At 39.9% G+C, this 15,301-nt stretch overlaps 1 protein-coding gene across 1 annotated transcript in view; it reads left to right on the plus strand.

The window, feature by feature from the left end:
- Positions 1-15,301, plus strand: part of LOC145345099 (mitogen-activated protein kinase kinase kinase 5-like) — a 139,750-nt gene that overhangs the window by 38,624 nt on the left and 85,825 nt on the right. The window contains 2 exon segments of the mRNA XM_080192701.1: positions 1,187-1,355; positions 3,815-3,921. Coding sequence (XP_080048827.1) covers positions 1,187-1,355; positions 3,815-3,921 — 276 coding nt within the window.

A 15,301-nucleotide genomic window follows, 5' to 3' on the forward strand; every position in this document is an offset into this window, starting at 1 on the left:
TCAATTTTTACACAAGTGTGAGGAAAGGATGCCTCACCTCCAGGGGTAACTCTACTGACAAACTAGGGATCTTTTATCAAACAAGCTTTATTCATATCATAGTTAAGTGTAACTCAAACAAAATGAAACATTTTAACTCTTAATCACTGAACAATCTTTAAACATGAAAAGAAACAACTCTTAATCTCTAACTTTATTTCAGTTTTAATTAAGCAATATTTTTCTTAGACTTAAAACCCACTTTAAATATAGTTAGCAAAACACATATATACTTGTTCTGACTTGGGTAACAGTCTTGGAGCTTTCAGAGAGAGAGAGAGAGCCTCTTTTTTTTAACCAGCTCCAGTCACCAACAATATTTTTAAATGAAAATGAAAGTTCTTTTCTGCTACAAGCCTAGCTCCTCCCATCAACCAATATCACATGACTGCCAACCTAGCCTGATATCCTAGGAGTACATGGGTAAACAAAAGTGCATTAACTCTACAAAGTAACTCATTCCTATCTAAAATGAGTTATCCTGCTTTCTCAGCATCTGCTGCACTCCCTCCCAAACAAACTGCCAGTAGAAAAACATTGAATCCTAAAACAGTCCCCCTCAAGAATAAATTTTATTAATAACACAGTTTCATCACAGGTGGGAGTAGTGCGATAAGCAGGACAAAGTTGTTTTTAGCCAAGTTGAATGGGTTGTGCCATTAGATACCTATTGGGATTTAACTAGCCAACTCCAGTTTAGAGTTGGCTACTTTGTGCTAACGTTTAATGTTATTTTGTCCTGTCATTTAATGATGCCATGAGCTCTCATCCCTTACTCTGAATCCTTTTCCACGGGCTTTTATAAAAAATGCTTTTACATTTTAAATGCCTTAAGCTACTCTGTGTCATAATTTCAGAAAATAACAGTAAGCCAGCTATGACTGCTCCTTTTTATGTTAATTCTGTATTATTCGTGAGTAAAGGGGGTGAGTTGTTTTCATTTTGGTTACAGCAGAACACAGAATGGTTTCAAATAACCCTCCCTAACCAAGAAAATTTACATCTAAGATATTGGATAAGAAAGGTGTTTAAATGTTTAGATTGAATTCTCTAAGTTCCAAACTTGCTCTTCATACCGCGTAGCATTTTTAAATGATTCTTTATTTCTAAAATGGGAGTATGTTGGTGTCCGTTTTGTGCTTCGCAGTCAGTATTTTCGGGAAACTATTCTGAGTGACATCAGGAAAGCTCGTGAACTTTACAGTGGTAAAGAATTGGCCACGGAACTCGGAAGAATAAAAAAACGCCTGGACAATGTTGAAGTTCTCTCTGCCGATATTGTCATTAATTTGCTTCTTTCTTATCGTGATATTCAGGTATGTGTTATGTGGCTAACGTTTCCCTGTTATTTTTGTGTGTATATAATCAGACATATTTGTGCTGTGTGCTTTACAGTTTAAATTTTATTTATTAGTGTCACAAGTAGGCTTACATTAACATGGCAATGAAGTTATTGAAAATCCCCCACTTGGTGCCTGTTTGGGTACACACAGAGAGAATTTTATATGAACATCCTGTGTGTATATAGATCAGATTTTTGCCTCAAAATTTGGATTACATATTCTGTTTCTTAAAAGAAAATTTAATAAAACTTTCAAAGGGGTAGAAACTGGTACATTTCATTCTCATTATCTGGGTGCAACATTAGTTTGAGTGGGAACTATTTCGGGCAGTGATAAACTGCTCTGGCATTCTCTCTCCTAGCCCAACATGGAGCTAGAGACTTGCAACTGCCTACAACACCTGTCCAAAGCCTGAATCTGGACCCAAATGCCAAACTTGGCTAAAACTAAGCAGCGTGATCATTTATGTACTTCCTGCTCAGATTTTCCAGCTCATCAGAGAATTGAACACCCATTCTGAAAGACACAACAAGGCGCCTCCAGGGGAGTTGCTTTTTAAATCACACCATTGAATAAGAAACCTAGCAGAGCAGGTGGCCTACCTTCCTCCACAGCACTACTGTGGGCCATTGCCAGCCTGCCTTCCACCCCCACACCTACCTGAGGGTTGCCAGTTGAAATTTCCAAACTGGAAATTTTCACTGTAGAGTTCAATGCATGTTAGGTGAATCCTGGTGCTGAATTTGCCACGTGCTTGGCACTGGCTAATGCTGACCGCAACGTTGGCCATTTTGTAGGAATCTCCTAGATGCGTCCAAAGTTGAGAAGATGCCATTATGACCCCAAATCAAACAAAGTTAACGTTACAGGTGTGGATACTTCAATAGAAATGGTAAAAACAATTTCAGATAAACTGTATTGCAAAAGAACAAAAATGTGGAATTAGAGGGACCTGTAAAATGCTCAAGTGATTAGCATTGATGAAATGGCTGGAGCGATTTTAACATGAGACAATAGGACAAAACATAATAAAATAAGTCTAAGAAACATCACAAATCTTCAAATAGTTCTGGTAGCATGGCATTATCGGTGTGATAGAAATGAAAACAGGTACAGCTGGGACTTGAGAGATTTAAAATGCAGGTTACTGTCCAGGATAGAAATATGGATGCAACTTCCATATACCTCCCCAACATCTTAACAGAATTGTATAGAGAAATGAGTGAGAAGTTACAACAGCAATTGTTCAGAGCAGCTTTTATTCTAAATCAACCATATAGCTTTATTTATTCTAGATAGTGAACAATATAGATTACAATTTAAACACTGCAACAGATGCATGGTCTGTTTGGGTTTGTTACGTAAAAAATATTGCCACTGGGAATACAGGAACACAAGGGCTGGAGCAAGGATAGACCATATGGCTCATTTTAAAACTATCAAGGCTGATCCTACATTTCAAAGCCATTTTCCTACCTGTTCCTCACACCCCTTGATTCTCTGAGACCAAAAATCAATCTGTTGCAGCCATAAATGTATTTATCATAGGTACACCACAAAGTTACGCCGTAAAGAATCCCAAAGATTCACAACTCTGAGCAAAGTACTAACCGACTCAAGAACAGCTGTTTTCTTGCTGCCATCAGACTTTTGAATGGACCTAAGTTGATTTTTCTCTAAACCCATTCTATGACTCCAACACTACATTCTGCACCCTCTCCTTTCCTTCTCTATGAACGGTATGCTTAGTCTGTACAGCACACAAGAAACAATACTTTTCCTGTATCCCAATACATGTGACAATAATAAATCAAATCAAAAAGTAACTTCTCCTCATCCCAGTCCTGAATAATTGGTCACTTATCCTGAGACAATACGCCAGTGTTTCAGACTCCCTGACGAGCGGAAACAATCTCTCAGCATCTACCCTATTGAGCTCCTGCAGAAACATTTACATTTCAATAAAAATGTCTGTCATGCCTTTGGAGTTTCAAGTATTCTCGTTATGTTTTTTGTGTTTTCTCCATTGAATACTGATGCAAATTACCTGTGCTTCAGTCATTTCCTTGTTTCCCATGATTAATCCTCTAGTTTTGCCCTCTTAGTTACTTTTCCTTTTTTATAGAATCCAAACATCTCTTTCAAAATGAACTCTTGCTCCAAGACAGTAACTACTTTTTGACAGGGTAAACAGTTGTCAGCTGGTGCAGTGCAAAAGGGGGAAACAAGTAGAGGAGTGGGATAGGGTAGAAAACTGTCTTCATTTTGCACCTCTTGTAGAGGTATGACTGAGGGTACAGAAATGTACCTTTTATAGAGTTATAATTAGTTCACCCATGAACCGGTGCACCAAGCTGCCGGCTGCTAATTCACAAGAATTTTCAACATTAAGTTTTATGTTTATTTTATAATCCTGCATTTCTTTTGTCAAGGATTACAATGCCATAGTAACATTGGTGGAAACTTTGGAAAAACTCCCAACCTGTGATCTAGTGGACAATCTTCACATCAAATTTCATTATGCCTTTGCGTTAAATCGGTAAGACATTACTTTAGTGTTGATTCTAATATATTAATTAGCTTACATAATCATTTTTAAAATGCAGATTTATAATTCTGTCAAGTACTGAGTGGATATGCTTTCTTAATGCCCATAATCAGTATGTTTCGTATGTCACTTCTTACACTTGGAATGTGTATTGCAATTAAATAATGCAGAATCAAGCTTTTGTGAATTTAACATAAAGAAGGTTATTTATCTTATTCATTTTAACCCTAAGTTAACACACAGCCACTCATAGTTTCTCTCTCCCATATGTATACACAAACATGCGCACACACACTCTTTCCACAGGTTTGTGGTTTGTTGAACAATATCAATGAAATAAAGTTGAAGTAAGTTTCTTATAAAGCCAAAAGTTCACTGCAGGGTGTGAAGTTTCTTGTAGTTGAATATCTAGGAGGTTATTTATCAGGTGATCTTTGAAACTCATTGTATGTCGTCAAGCAACCAAAGTATTTAACCTGTTTCAGTTTCAAAGTCGGTTCCTGTGACTAATGACTGATGGTTCTTGAAAGCCAAAGATGGCACAGCCTTTTCTCTGTAGCTGTTGTCACATTGGTGTTCTTCTGCAGTCCACCCTCATTTCTCTGAATCTTGAGATAAAGTTCGTTATCACGAGCCAGTTTTGATCACATAACTGTTGCTGACAATCGTTCAAGCAGAATTGTTTTGGAAGTTCAAACCAGCACTACACAATCGCAGATAGGTGATGGTCTTTCATACTTGTTGATAACTGGTTCTTGTCAGCTTTTTTAAAAAGTTGTAAACCCAGGGGGCGCAGAGTTTAGGGGGCCATTGACTTCTGTTTTGAGTTTGAACAATGGCAGTCATAAATTTCAGAGCTGATATGCGTCTTAGTTTATCCAGAGGGAAGTCCCCATCCATGATTATTACATTTGGAACTTTGCAGAAGTTTGACTGTGTTGAAAAGCAAAGGTCACCTGACCCCTTGGCAGCCGAATTAACAGTTTTTAATGGTGACTCTAAGCAAAAAGACAGTCCCAGAAACATCCAGAAGTTAGGAATATGACATGCTTTTACTGAACATGATAGTTGTAAAATTCTTGGTTGCTGTTGTCAGAACAGGCAAAACTCTGCAATTTGTTAAATTCTAGAAGGGATGTCCCCAAATTGTTTTCCCTGGGTGAGGAGGGATTAACTGGCTCCCTTTATTTAACTCCTTAGGTTGATCACAACAAGATTAATTTTAGATGGAATCCCTTGCCTTGCAGATACATTTTCCCAGTTCTGGTATATTTTTATGCTTTAAAAGGAGCCAATTTAACCAGGTTCTCTTGAGTTAAAAATAATGTTGAGTTTATCAGCTACTAAATGCGAGAAAAATAATGAAGCACTTGTGCATATATTCACAAAAATTAGAAATGAGAATTGAATCCAAAAGTAAGGTTTTTTTTTAAAAGCACACAAATTAATCTTTGACTCGTCTGTGAGGAGTAAATGGTGGAACATTGTGGCCATTGTGATTTGTAATTCCAGTAGTGCTGATTTCAGCAGATGAAGAGCTGGTTTTGAATTCCAGTGTTCTGTGGTTTAGCTAAGAAGCAGCCGTGCTTCCTTTTCAGCTCTGGCTTTGCTGATTTGGCTTGCTTTACCAATCAGACAGAGTTCCCTGCAAAGCATCTTTTTGCAGGGGGTCTGCTGCTGCCTTTCCTCTTGTATCTCATCTCGTACTCTGACACACCCAGCACCAATTGCAACTGGCTAAGTTTTGCAGCTTGCTTTTATTGTTTTTTTTGTATATGCCTGAAAGATGAAAATCAACAAACTGCACAGGGACCTTGTTCGCAGGGTATCATTCTTTCTGAGATGATAATCAGCTCCCATTATCTTCACGGGAGGTGACAGTTAGTTTCTGTATGGTTTTTGTGTTTTTGATGTATCCCTGTCTCAATAAGGTGTCACCCACTAGCAATTTATTAAAAGTTCAGTAAATTCACACGTAACTCAGGGTTTTCCCCCATTATCATGATACTGTCTCTTCACAGTCTATGCAAGTCTTGTCATTACTGACTTTAAAGAAATAAATCTGATCTAAATATGTGATTTGATGATTCAATCCTTCAGTACACAATAGATAAAGCTTGTGTGTTTGTCCAAGTAATGCAGATACATTTAAAGGTTCCCTGAATGAAAGCCGAAGGCTGGTGAAAGGAAAGAAGGCGCTTAACTTTCTTGGGAGGACCAATTATCCTTTACTCTGTGTGCTGCTTCCACTGTTTGGCATACAAGTAGTCCTTCAGCCGTTTGATACCTCATTTTTAGGTCTGCCTGGTGCGGCTCCTGGCATGCCCTCCTGCACTCTTCATTGAACCAGGGTTGATCCCCTGGCTTGATGATAATGGTAGAGCGGGGAACATGCCAGACCATGAGTTTGTAGTTTGTGATTGAATAAAGCACTTCATGGTTGCCCATTTTGGAGATCTTTGCAAAATCTATCCCACTTGCCATGTGGTAGTGCCATACAATATGATGGAGGGTGTCCTCATTATAAAGACAACACTTCGTCTCCACAAGGATTGTGCAACGGTCACCCTGACCAATACTGTTATTGGCAGATGAATTTGTGGTAGGTAGATTAGTGACGAGAGGGTTAAAGTTTTGCCCTCTTATTGGCTCTCTCACCACTTACCGCTAGCAGCTAGCTCTTTAGGACTCTAGCCAGCTGGGTCATACTGGTGCTACCAAGCCATGTTTGGTGATGGACATTGAGGCCTCCCACCTAGAATACTTAGCCACCCTCCGTGCTTTCTCCGAGTGGTGTTCAACATGGTGGAGTACTGATTCATCAGCTCAGGCAGGGATATGGGTGAGGAATGGTAGTTACTAATGAGCAGGAAGTTTCCTTACCCATTTTTGGCCTAATCCCGGGAAGCTTCAAGTCTGGAGGTAGATGTTGAGGATTTTGGGGGCAACTCTCTTCTGACTGTACGCCACAGTTGCACAACACCAGGTTAAAGTCCAACAGGTTTATTTGGTGGCACAAGCCACAAGCCTTTGGAGCACTGCCCCTTCATCAGGTGACTTGTAGCTTTTTGTGGTCTTGGGAAGAGCAGGAGCCATACCAAGCTGAAAGAATGCATTCTATGGTGCATCTGTATAAGTTGGTGAGAGCTGTAAAACAGTGGCCACAACTGCAACCTGGCACCACTGGAAGTACAGAGCTGCCTCCAACCAGATTGGCTGGCAGCTTCCTGAGTTGGACTTTCTCCCAGATGGGGACAGAAGCCTCACCCTCACACAATTAAGGCTCCTGTGTAAAATGGCTGCAGGCTTTTGAGTGGATAGGCTGTCAACTGACTTCAATTGGGTGAGGGGGTGGAATATGGCACCCAAAACTACAAGTGACCTAAAATTGGCTTGTAACTTGTTTAAGTGATCTATTTTGGTGCTTTACTAACACCAGAAGCATCATAGGAAGAGGTAGAGGACTGTAAATTCAGAGATTCATTTTCACCGTTTGTGTCCAATGTACTTTATCTTTCTGATCAGAGTGACTATGAGCACAGGTTGTCTGAAAAGATGCTTCACAGAAGAAGAATAATGCTTCATCACATAAGATCATAAGATATTGGAGTTGAATTTGGCCATTCGGCCCATTGAATCTACTCTGCCATTCAATCATGGCTGCTATGATTAGAACATAGAACACTACAGCACAAACAGGCCCTTCGGCCCACAAGTTGCGCCGATCACATCATCACCTACCAACCTACAGACCTATCTATAACCCTCAATCTCATTAAACCCCATATACTCATCCAGAAGTCTTTTAAAAGACCCCAGCGAGTTCGCCTCCACCATTCTCATCTCCATTTTCCTGCCTTCTCCCTGTAACTATTGATCAAGAACATATTTATCTCTGTCTTAAAGACACTCAATGACTTGGCCTCTACAGCCTTCTGTAGCAATGCATATAACAGATTCACCACCCTCTGGCTGAAGAAGTTCCTCCTCATCTCAATTTTAAAGGAGCGTCTCTTCACTATTTAAGCTCAAGATCCAGTCTCTCCGACTAGTGGAAAAGTCCTCTCCAGGTCTATTCTATCTGGGCCTCTCAGTATTCTGTATCACGGTTTGATCATCTCAAACAATAACGTGGCAAGCTATCATGTATTGCAGCAATTGTTATATTCTAATGAAACAGAGAAAATCTTGAGTTCCAGTAAAAATAGAGACTAAAGCTGTGATCCTTTGAATTGTCCAATGGCTGCTTGCTGCTTGGGGGAGTAAACTGACTAGTGCTGCCAATGTTGATATAGATCCAACTGAGGCCTTATGCTAGTAGTGGATCCTGGCACACAGTGAAATGTATGTCAGAAAATCACAGGCACTGCAGCTATTGAATTGATTATGTATCAGGTCCACATTGTTTCCTGGCAACCAGGGGTTGAATATTACCTGCATAGTCCATTCTCTTTCCAACCAAGAAAACAAATCAATAACCATTAGAAGTGCAAAATGCAAACTGGTGCTACCCTGTAGTAGTCTTGAACTTAATTTAATGCTTTTGTTACATTGTGTATATAGGTTAACATTTGTTCAATATTTGTCATTGGTAAAGAAGCTACTATTTAGAAACATAGTAAATAGCTGCAGGAGTAGGCCATTTGGCCCTCTGAGCCTACACCACCATTCACTATGATCATAGTTGATCATGCACTTTTAGTATCCCTCTGCAATATTAATCCATGGCATAAGACAGAAGCAGTGGCAACTGCCCAGCAGGTCAAACTGGCTGCAGGATAGGAGGTGGCTCAACAAGACAAGTTTCTTTACATTTTAGTATCCCAATCCTGTGATAGCACTTCATGTGCCAACTTAACAGTGTGGCGCATTTCGTTTGCTGAGTATCATTGCCTACCTAGTGATTGGCTGCAAGTGGAATTTATGGTGACAGGAGACTAAATAGCCTTGGAGCTACGGAAATTGTGCCTTGAACTAAATTGGATTCATTGAGAGTGGGTCAGCAAATGATTACGGTCATGGGAGAAGGAGCTGTCTCAAGCAAAAAGAGGCTCAAGGTTTCCTTGTGGTTCCTGGAAGAGCACTCCTGATGCCTTAAGCCAACTAGCAAACCTTTTTCTTAAAAAGTAAAGAAGTTTGTCTTGTTGAACCACCTTTTATTATTCAGCAAATCTGACCTGTTGGGAAGTTGCCATAGCTGCTGTCTTATGCCATGGGTTAATGTTGCAGTGAGTAAGGGTAAACTGTATTTTAATAGCCCAAACTCCCAGCCCTGTCACTGGCAACCTGGACAGAAAGGGTTAAAACTCACCCTTAAATTTTTACCATCAGCTTTTCATAGAGTTTTCAATCTATCACGTAACCTTGGTTTAAAATAGAAACATGTTCTTGGTTTTGGCAAGCAATTACGTCATGATGGACAGTTTTGAGTAGCAGATTTTTTTAATGTCGTGAAAATTAACTAAGTTTGAATGTTGGTATTTTCCTCATTAGAATGACATTTAATAGTCAAGATGATGCTATTCTATTCCACGATATTAATATCCCTGGACTCTGGATCCAAATCGAGTCTCATTTGTTCACGATGTTTTCTCCAGGAAGCTCAATTTCCTGTTTTATTTCAAACACCCCCTCAATAGTTTATTGGAAATGCAGATCTAATGAAGGCTTGTTTCTGTATCTGTCCCTCTATTTGTAAAGTCCAGGATCCCGTCTGTTTTATTAACCACTTCCGCAACCAGTCCAGCCACCTGCAGTGGCCCTCTGCCCCTGCAATCCCTTAGAATTGTATCTTTTTTGGTATTGCATCTCCTTGTTCTTCCTACCAAAATATGTACGTTCATGCTTCTCTGCATTAAATTTCAATTACTCCATTGGTGGCTGTGCCTTCTGTTATTTAGGTCTGAAATTCCTCCTTGAAGGCACCCCTTTAAACCTAACTCTCTCTCGCTCTTTGACCAAGCTTTTGGAACCTGCCCTAATATTGCTTTGTGACTCGACCTTTTTTAATAGTGCTCCTGTGAAGTGCTTTGAGATGTTTCATTACATTAATGGTGCTATATTAAATCCAAGTTCTGTTGCTGTAGAAATGAAATTTAATCAGATAATGATTTCAAATTAATGTTATGTAACACAACTGTAGACTGTGATTAATCAGGTGGAATAGTAGAGTACTTGGGTCCTATCCATTAGCACTGCATTAAATCCACTCCTTCGAATTTAAAAGAGAAAAGAATCTTATTGTACGTTTGTAAACCTGTACAGACAAGCTTTTGTAAAGCCAAAGGAAAACATTCATGTGTTTGAGGAGCTTGTTCAATGACATTCCTTTATTAATTACATCACAAAAATGAAGAACTCCCCCATTTCTATTAATTCCGAAGGAGAAGGGTGTAGGTGAGGTATGTTTTGATAATTTAGTTATGCCATGTGCAGGATTCCTGTGGCCTATTCAGTTCTTTATACATTGAATGAAAGATAACCTGAGCACGAATGTTTGGGTTTAGCTTAAAAAAATGCATTAATTTGCTCACACGCACATGCTCACTTCAGCCCTCGAGGAAGTCTTTGGCCCCCGCTGTGCTAATAGCAATTTTCCTTTCTCCATAGAGTCATACATACAGTGCAGGAAAAGCCCCTTCGGTCAAGCGAGTGCATCAACAATATCTAACACTAAAGGTGCCTTTCTCTTCACCTTTCCCAATTCCCCAAACCCTAATTGCTGATCATCCCTTCTCATGCAGTGCTCTCCCTCTGGTTGCCCCAACCCAAACTCCAGTCACTGACACTCCACTTAAGAAGTCTCACAACACCAGGTTAAAGTCCAACAGATTTATTTGGTAGCAAATGCCACTAGCTTTCGGAGCGCTGCTCCTTCATCAGGTAAGTGGGATGTTCTGATCACAAACAGGGCATATAAAGGCACACACTCAGTTTACAGAATTCTAATTAGAATGTGAGTCTTTATAGCTAATCAAGTCTTAAAGGTGCAGACAGTGTGAGTAGAGATAGCATTAAGTGCAGGTTAAACATATTTTAACATAAATGTTTAACGTATATGTGCATCCCCAGAAATAATTTTTTTAGTAAGTCAGATCCTGAAGGAGGCAGACAGTTGTATTTGAACGGTACATTTAGGTCATAGTTGAGCCAGTTTCCCATCTTTCATTTTCAAATGCAGACAGAACTGACGTGCATTTTGAGTTGTTTTTCTGATTTCTTCTGTTTGTGCTTGTGGAACTAAAGTTGCCTCCCACTTAGGGAAACATGTAAAGAATTTGTTAGGTGTTCCCCACTCCCAGTCCAATAATTTTGTTCTGTTTACATATAGCATTAGTTAGTTGAATGAATCCTTTGTATTTAAATTGTGTTCATTTTCAGCAGATGACAGCATTTGATATGAAGATGGCCAACAAATGACGTGGATCCTTCTGATCAAAATAAATCACTAAGCACTTTTATTTTTGTGTTATTAAACCCAGGTTACAGAACCTTATGCTTCCTATTTTTTAATCATCACCCAATCCAGATCTTTGAAAGTTGTTAGCTAGAATTTCATCACCTATTTTGTTGCTTGCTTTCCCAATCCTTCTCATGAAATCTCATAGTACCTTCTCTAAACAACAGTCTTACAATTCTTGGCTAGATATCATATTGGGAATCTGCGTTCTTTTTGAAACTTCTGGCTTTCCTCTTGTGTTTTTTGAATGCTTCACAGCTTAGACTGTTAAAAGAAAACATGGCAAAAGCCAAAAGCATGATCACAGTTATTGCATTTTTCCTGCAGCAGAATAAAGTGCTTGTGAGAACCTGATCCGTTGATACATTTGTCCACTCAGAGACCTTATTGCACTGAAAGAACCCTCCGCACCAATTATTTGCTCCCCTCCACCTTCGCTAGGGCTGCCTGACTGGCTCACACAAACCTATCCAATTAATTTTACTCCAGGCTTCCAACACTGCTGTCTGGCCTGCTGCAGCCACTCCTGGTGGCGCAACCTGGAGTGAAGAGCGACCAGCCCTAATCTTCACATGCTTGCGAATCTTGATGGCAAGCAGCTAGTTAATTCCAGTGGTGCTCCCAGAAATTATGGATGGGTAGTTACTAACTTTCTGTCTAGTGGATAGGGCTGAGGTCATTCACCTTCTCAACTTGCCCCTCACCTGAGGAATGGTGATCCTTAGGTTAAATCGCCATCAGTTAACTCTCCCCTTCAAAGCAGAGAGCAGTCTATGATCATCTGGGACCAAAGCAACTTTACCCGTGTAGTGGATAGGGCCACTGCTGCTACCATTAAATTTAGCCTGATGGGCACAAAATTGATCAGGACCATAACATAACCATCAGTACAGTTACATCTGAGAATGACGTATTATGGTAAATGGGCAATTGCCGGGAAGGTCACATTCAGTTCTTTTGCTTCCTATGCCCACAACCCTTTGAACTTTGACTTCCTCTGTAGCATTGCCAGAAAATGGTAGGATATTTTAAGAATAAGGAACTGGCAAATTACGTGATACCTTCTTTTCTATTAGATGTTATTTGGAAACTGAATCACCCAGAAGTAAAAAAAAGCACTGATTATCCTTTACTTTTTTTACTCATTTTATAGAGCCAAATAAATATTGGATATGTGCATGGGATTACAGCTGAAATATAAACAAAGTTAAAAATGTCACGGATTCTTAAAACAATAAGAGTTTTGACCACCAAGGAAATGACCTTCCAGATTACAAAATTAGATTTTCAGATCTGGGGCTGTTTGGTGGTCATTCTGATTTCACACACCACTTAAAAACTCAATCTCACCTCGTTCAACGGGGCTTAATATTTTTCTCAGTAGTTTTTGCAGTGAGAACTGTGCATAGAAGGATGAAGTTTATATCGAATTGTTGATTGCATCTGCAAAGACTGCAGTTGCAATCTCTGTGGGGCAACAGGGAATCACTGACAGCAACTTTCAGACCTTCATGTTTAATTGTGCATAGTGGACACTAGACGTTGTAGTTTGTTTTTGCACAGTAATGATGGTGAGTGCTGAAAAATCTGCTGTCATTATAATTTTGACTTGGGCGATTAACAGATAGCTACAAGCTCTAACAAGAATTAATTGGCAGCAAATAATTCCCAAATCTTTACTAGCATCAATTTGTTTGTAGTTTTGCAATGTACCTTTAGTTGAGTATGCTGTTATTAACTCATTAGTTTTGTAAAAGTGTGGGCTAAATTCAGATATGCTCAGTAATTCATTTAAGCCTTTGTTGAAGGCGTGTCTAGTATTATGACCTTTTTGTTTAGTCTGCCTGTAGTGGTCAATGGGATCACACTGGTTTTAGTTGCATACAGTAAAAAATAGTCTCTAGTTCACATCTTTATTATTACATTTGTGATTTGGAAGAGGGAATGTATCATGTTCAAATTTGCAGATGATACAAAGTTGGGTGGGAGGATAAACCTGTGAGGAGGATGCAGCGATGCTTCAGTATAATTGGGACAGGCTGAATGTGTGGGCATTTGCTTCAGTGTAATTGGGACAGGCTGAGTGTGTGGGCATTTGCTTCAGTGTAATTGGGACAGGCTGAGTGTGTGGGCATTTGCATGGCAGATGCAGTATAATGTGGATATGTGAGATTATCCACTTTGGTCGCAATAATAGACAGATTGTTACTTGAACAGGTGCAAATTGAGAGCGGTAGTGAGACTTTGATGTCCTTGTACATCAGTCATTGAAAGTAAACACACAGGTACAGCAGACAAATGGCGTGTAGCCTTCATGGCTGGAAGATTTAAGTATAAGGATGTTTTGCTGAATTGTATAGGATGTTGATGAGGCCACACCTGGAGTATTGAGTGCAGGTTTGGTGTCCTTGTCTGAAGAAGGATGTCATTGCTATAGAAGGATTACAGCATAGGTTTACCTGGCTGATTCCTGGAATGGCAGGTCTGTCATATGAGGAGAGATTAAATTGGTTAGGATTATATTCACTCGGATTTAGAAGAGCGAGTGTGGTGGGGGGTTGGGGGGGGAAATCTCATAAATACTTATAAAATTCTAGCAGGGTTAGATTCAAAAAGAATGTTCCCAATGGTGGAGGAGTCCAGAATTAAGGGTCATAGTTTGAGGACAAGGAGTAAACCTTTTAGAACTGAAGTGAGGAGAAATTTCTTCATCAGAGGGTGGTGAATGTGTGGAGTTCACTACCACAAAATGTAGTTGAGGTCAAAGTGTTGAAATTAGATGTAGCTCTTGAGGCTAAAGGAGTCAAGGAATTTAGGGGAAGGGGGGGAAATCAGGATATTGAATTCTATGATCAAAATGAATTGCAGAGCAGGCTTAAAGTTTCTATGTTTTACCACCTTTTATTTTGTATTTTTTTTATCAGAAATTGGCTAGATGATTCGCATGTGGTTCAAAATAGCACCAAAATCTGGGCTCAATTTGGGTAGCATGGTGGCGCAGTGGTTAGCACTGCTGTCTCTCAGCTCCAGCAACCCGGGTTCAATTCCGGCCTTGGGTGACTGTGTCTGAATGGAGTTTGTACAGTCTCCTCGTGTCTGTGTGGGTTTCCTCCCACACTCCAAAGATGGTGGATTGGCCATGGTAAATTGCTGCTTAGTGCCTGAAGGTTTAGGCTAGGGGGATTGGCAGGGTAAATGTGTGAGGTTAAGGGAATGGGTTGGGGGGTGGGCCTAGGTGAGATGCACTGTTGGAGTCGGTGTAGATTCAATGGGATTATTACTTCTGCACTATAGGGATTCTATGATTCCCGTTCCAGCTGAGGTAGACTTGGGATTCCGGCCTCCTCACCTCACCCCTGAGTGGAAGGCAGTGGCAAAACCTCACAAAAGAAGCCAAGAAAATGGCTCAGGATGAAGTGTTAGCAGACAGTGAGCCAAGGATTTGCCGTCAAGCAGAGCACATACCATTACTATTTGGCAAAAATGACTAACTACAGTGTAAAGAACACAATTGTCAAGGGAAGTAATGGGTCTGAGACCTACTTTGTAATCGGACATGGATCTGCAGTTACTAATTCTCAGCTTTGCTGGTTTAATTTTTGGAATTGTAAATAAATTTCAAGCTGTTTTCCATGAATAACCTCTTTATTTATAATTAGTTAGCCTTCAGTTCATTGTATGCAATACTCTCAGATGTAGCCGCAGCCCTACTACTGAATGCATCTAACTTCGTGAGTGGCAGGCATCCAAGTGCTAATTTGTTGTCCAAATGAAAGTCTGTATGAAGTAAAGATGGTTTGGTTGGACTCGATCCTAAAAGAACAGTATGGTTTGCATATACAGTACTTCATTTTGTCCTGTGGTGAGCGAGGACTTGGCAAGAGATTATAGCATGCTTGAACTAAATTCTAA

This window comes from Carcharhinus amblyrhynchos, chromosome 7 (genome assembly GCF_965287045.1).
Source record: "Carcharhinus amblyrhynchos chromosome 7, sCarAmb.v2.hapA, whole genome shotgun sequence".
Classification (NCBI taxonomy): domain Eukaryota; kingdom Metazoa; phylum Chordata; class Chondrichthyes; order Carcharhiniformes; family Carcharhinidae; genus Carcharhinus; species Carcharhinus amblyrhynchos.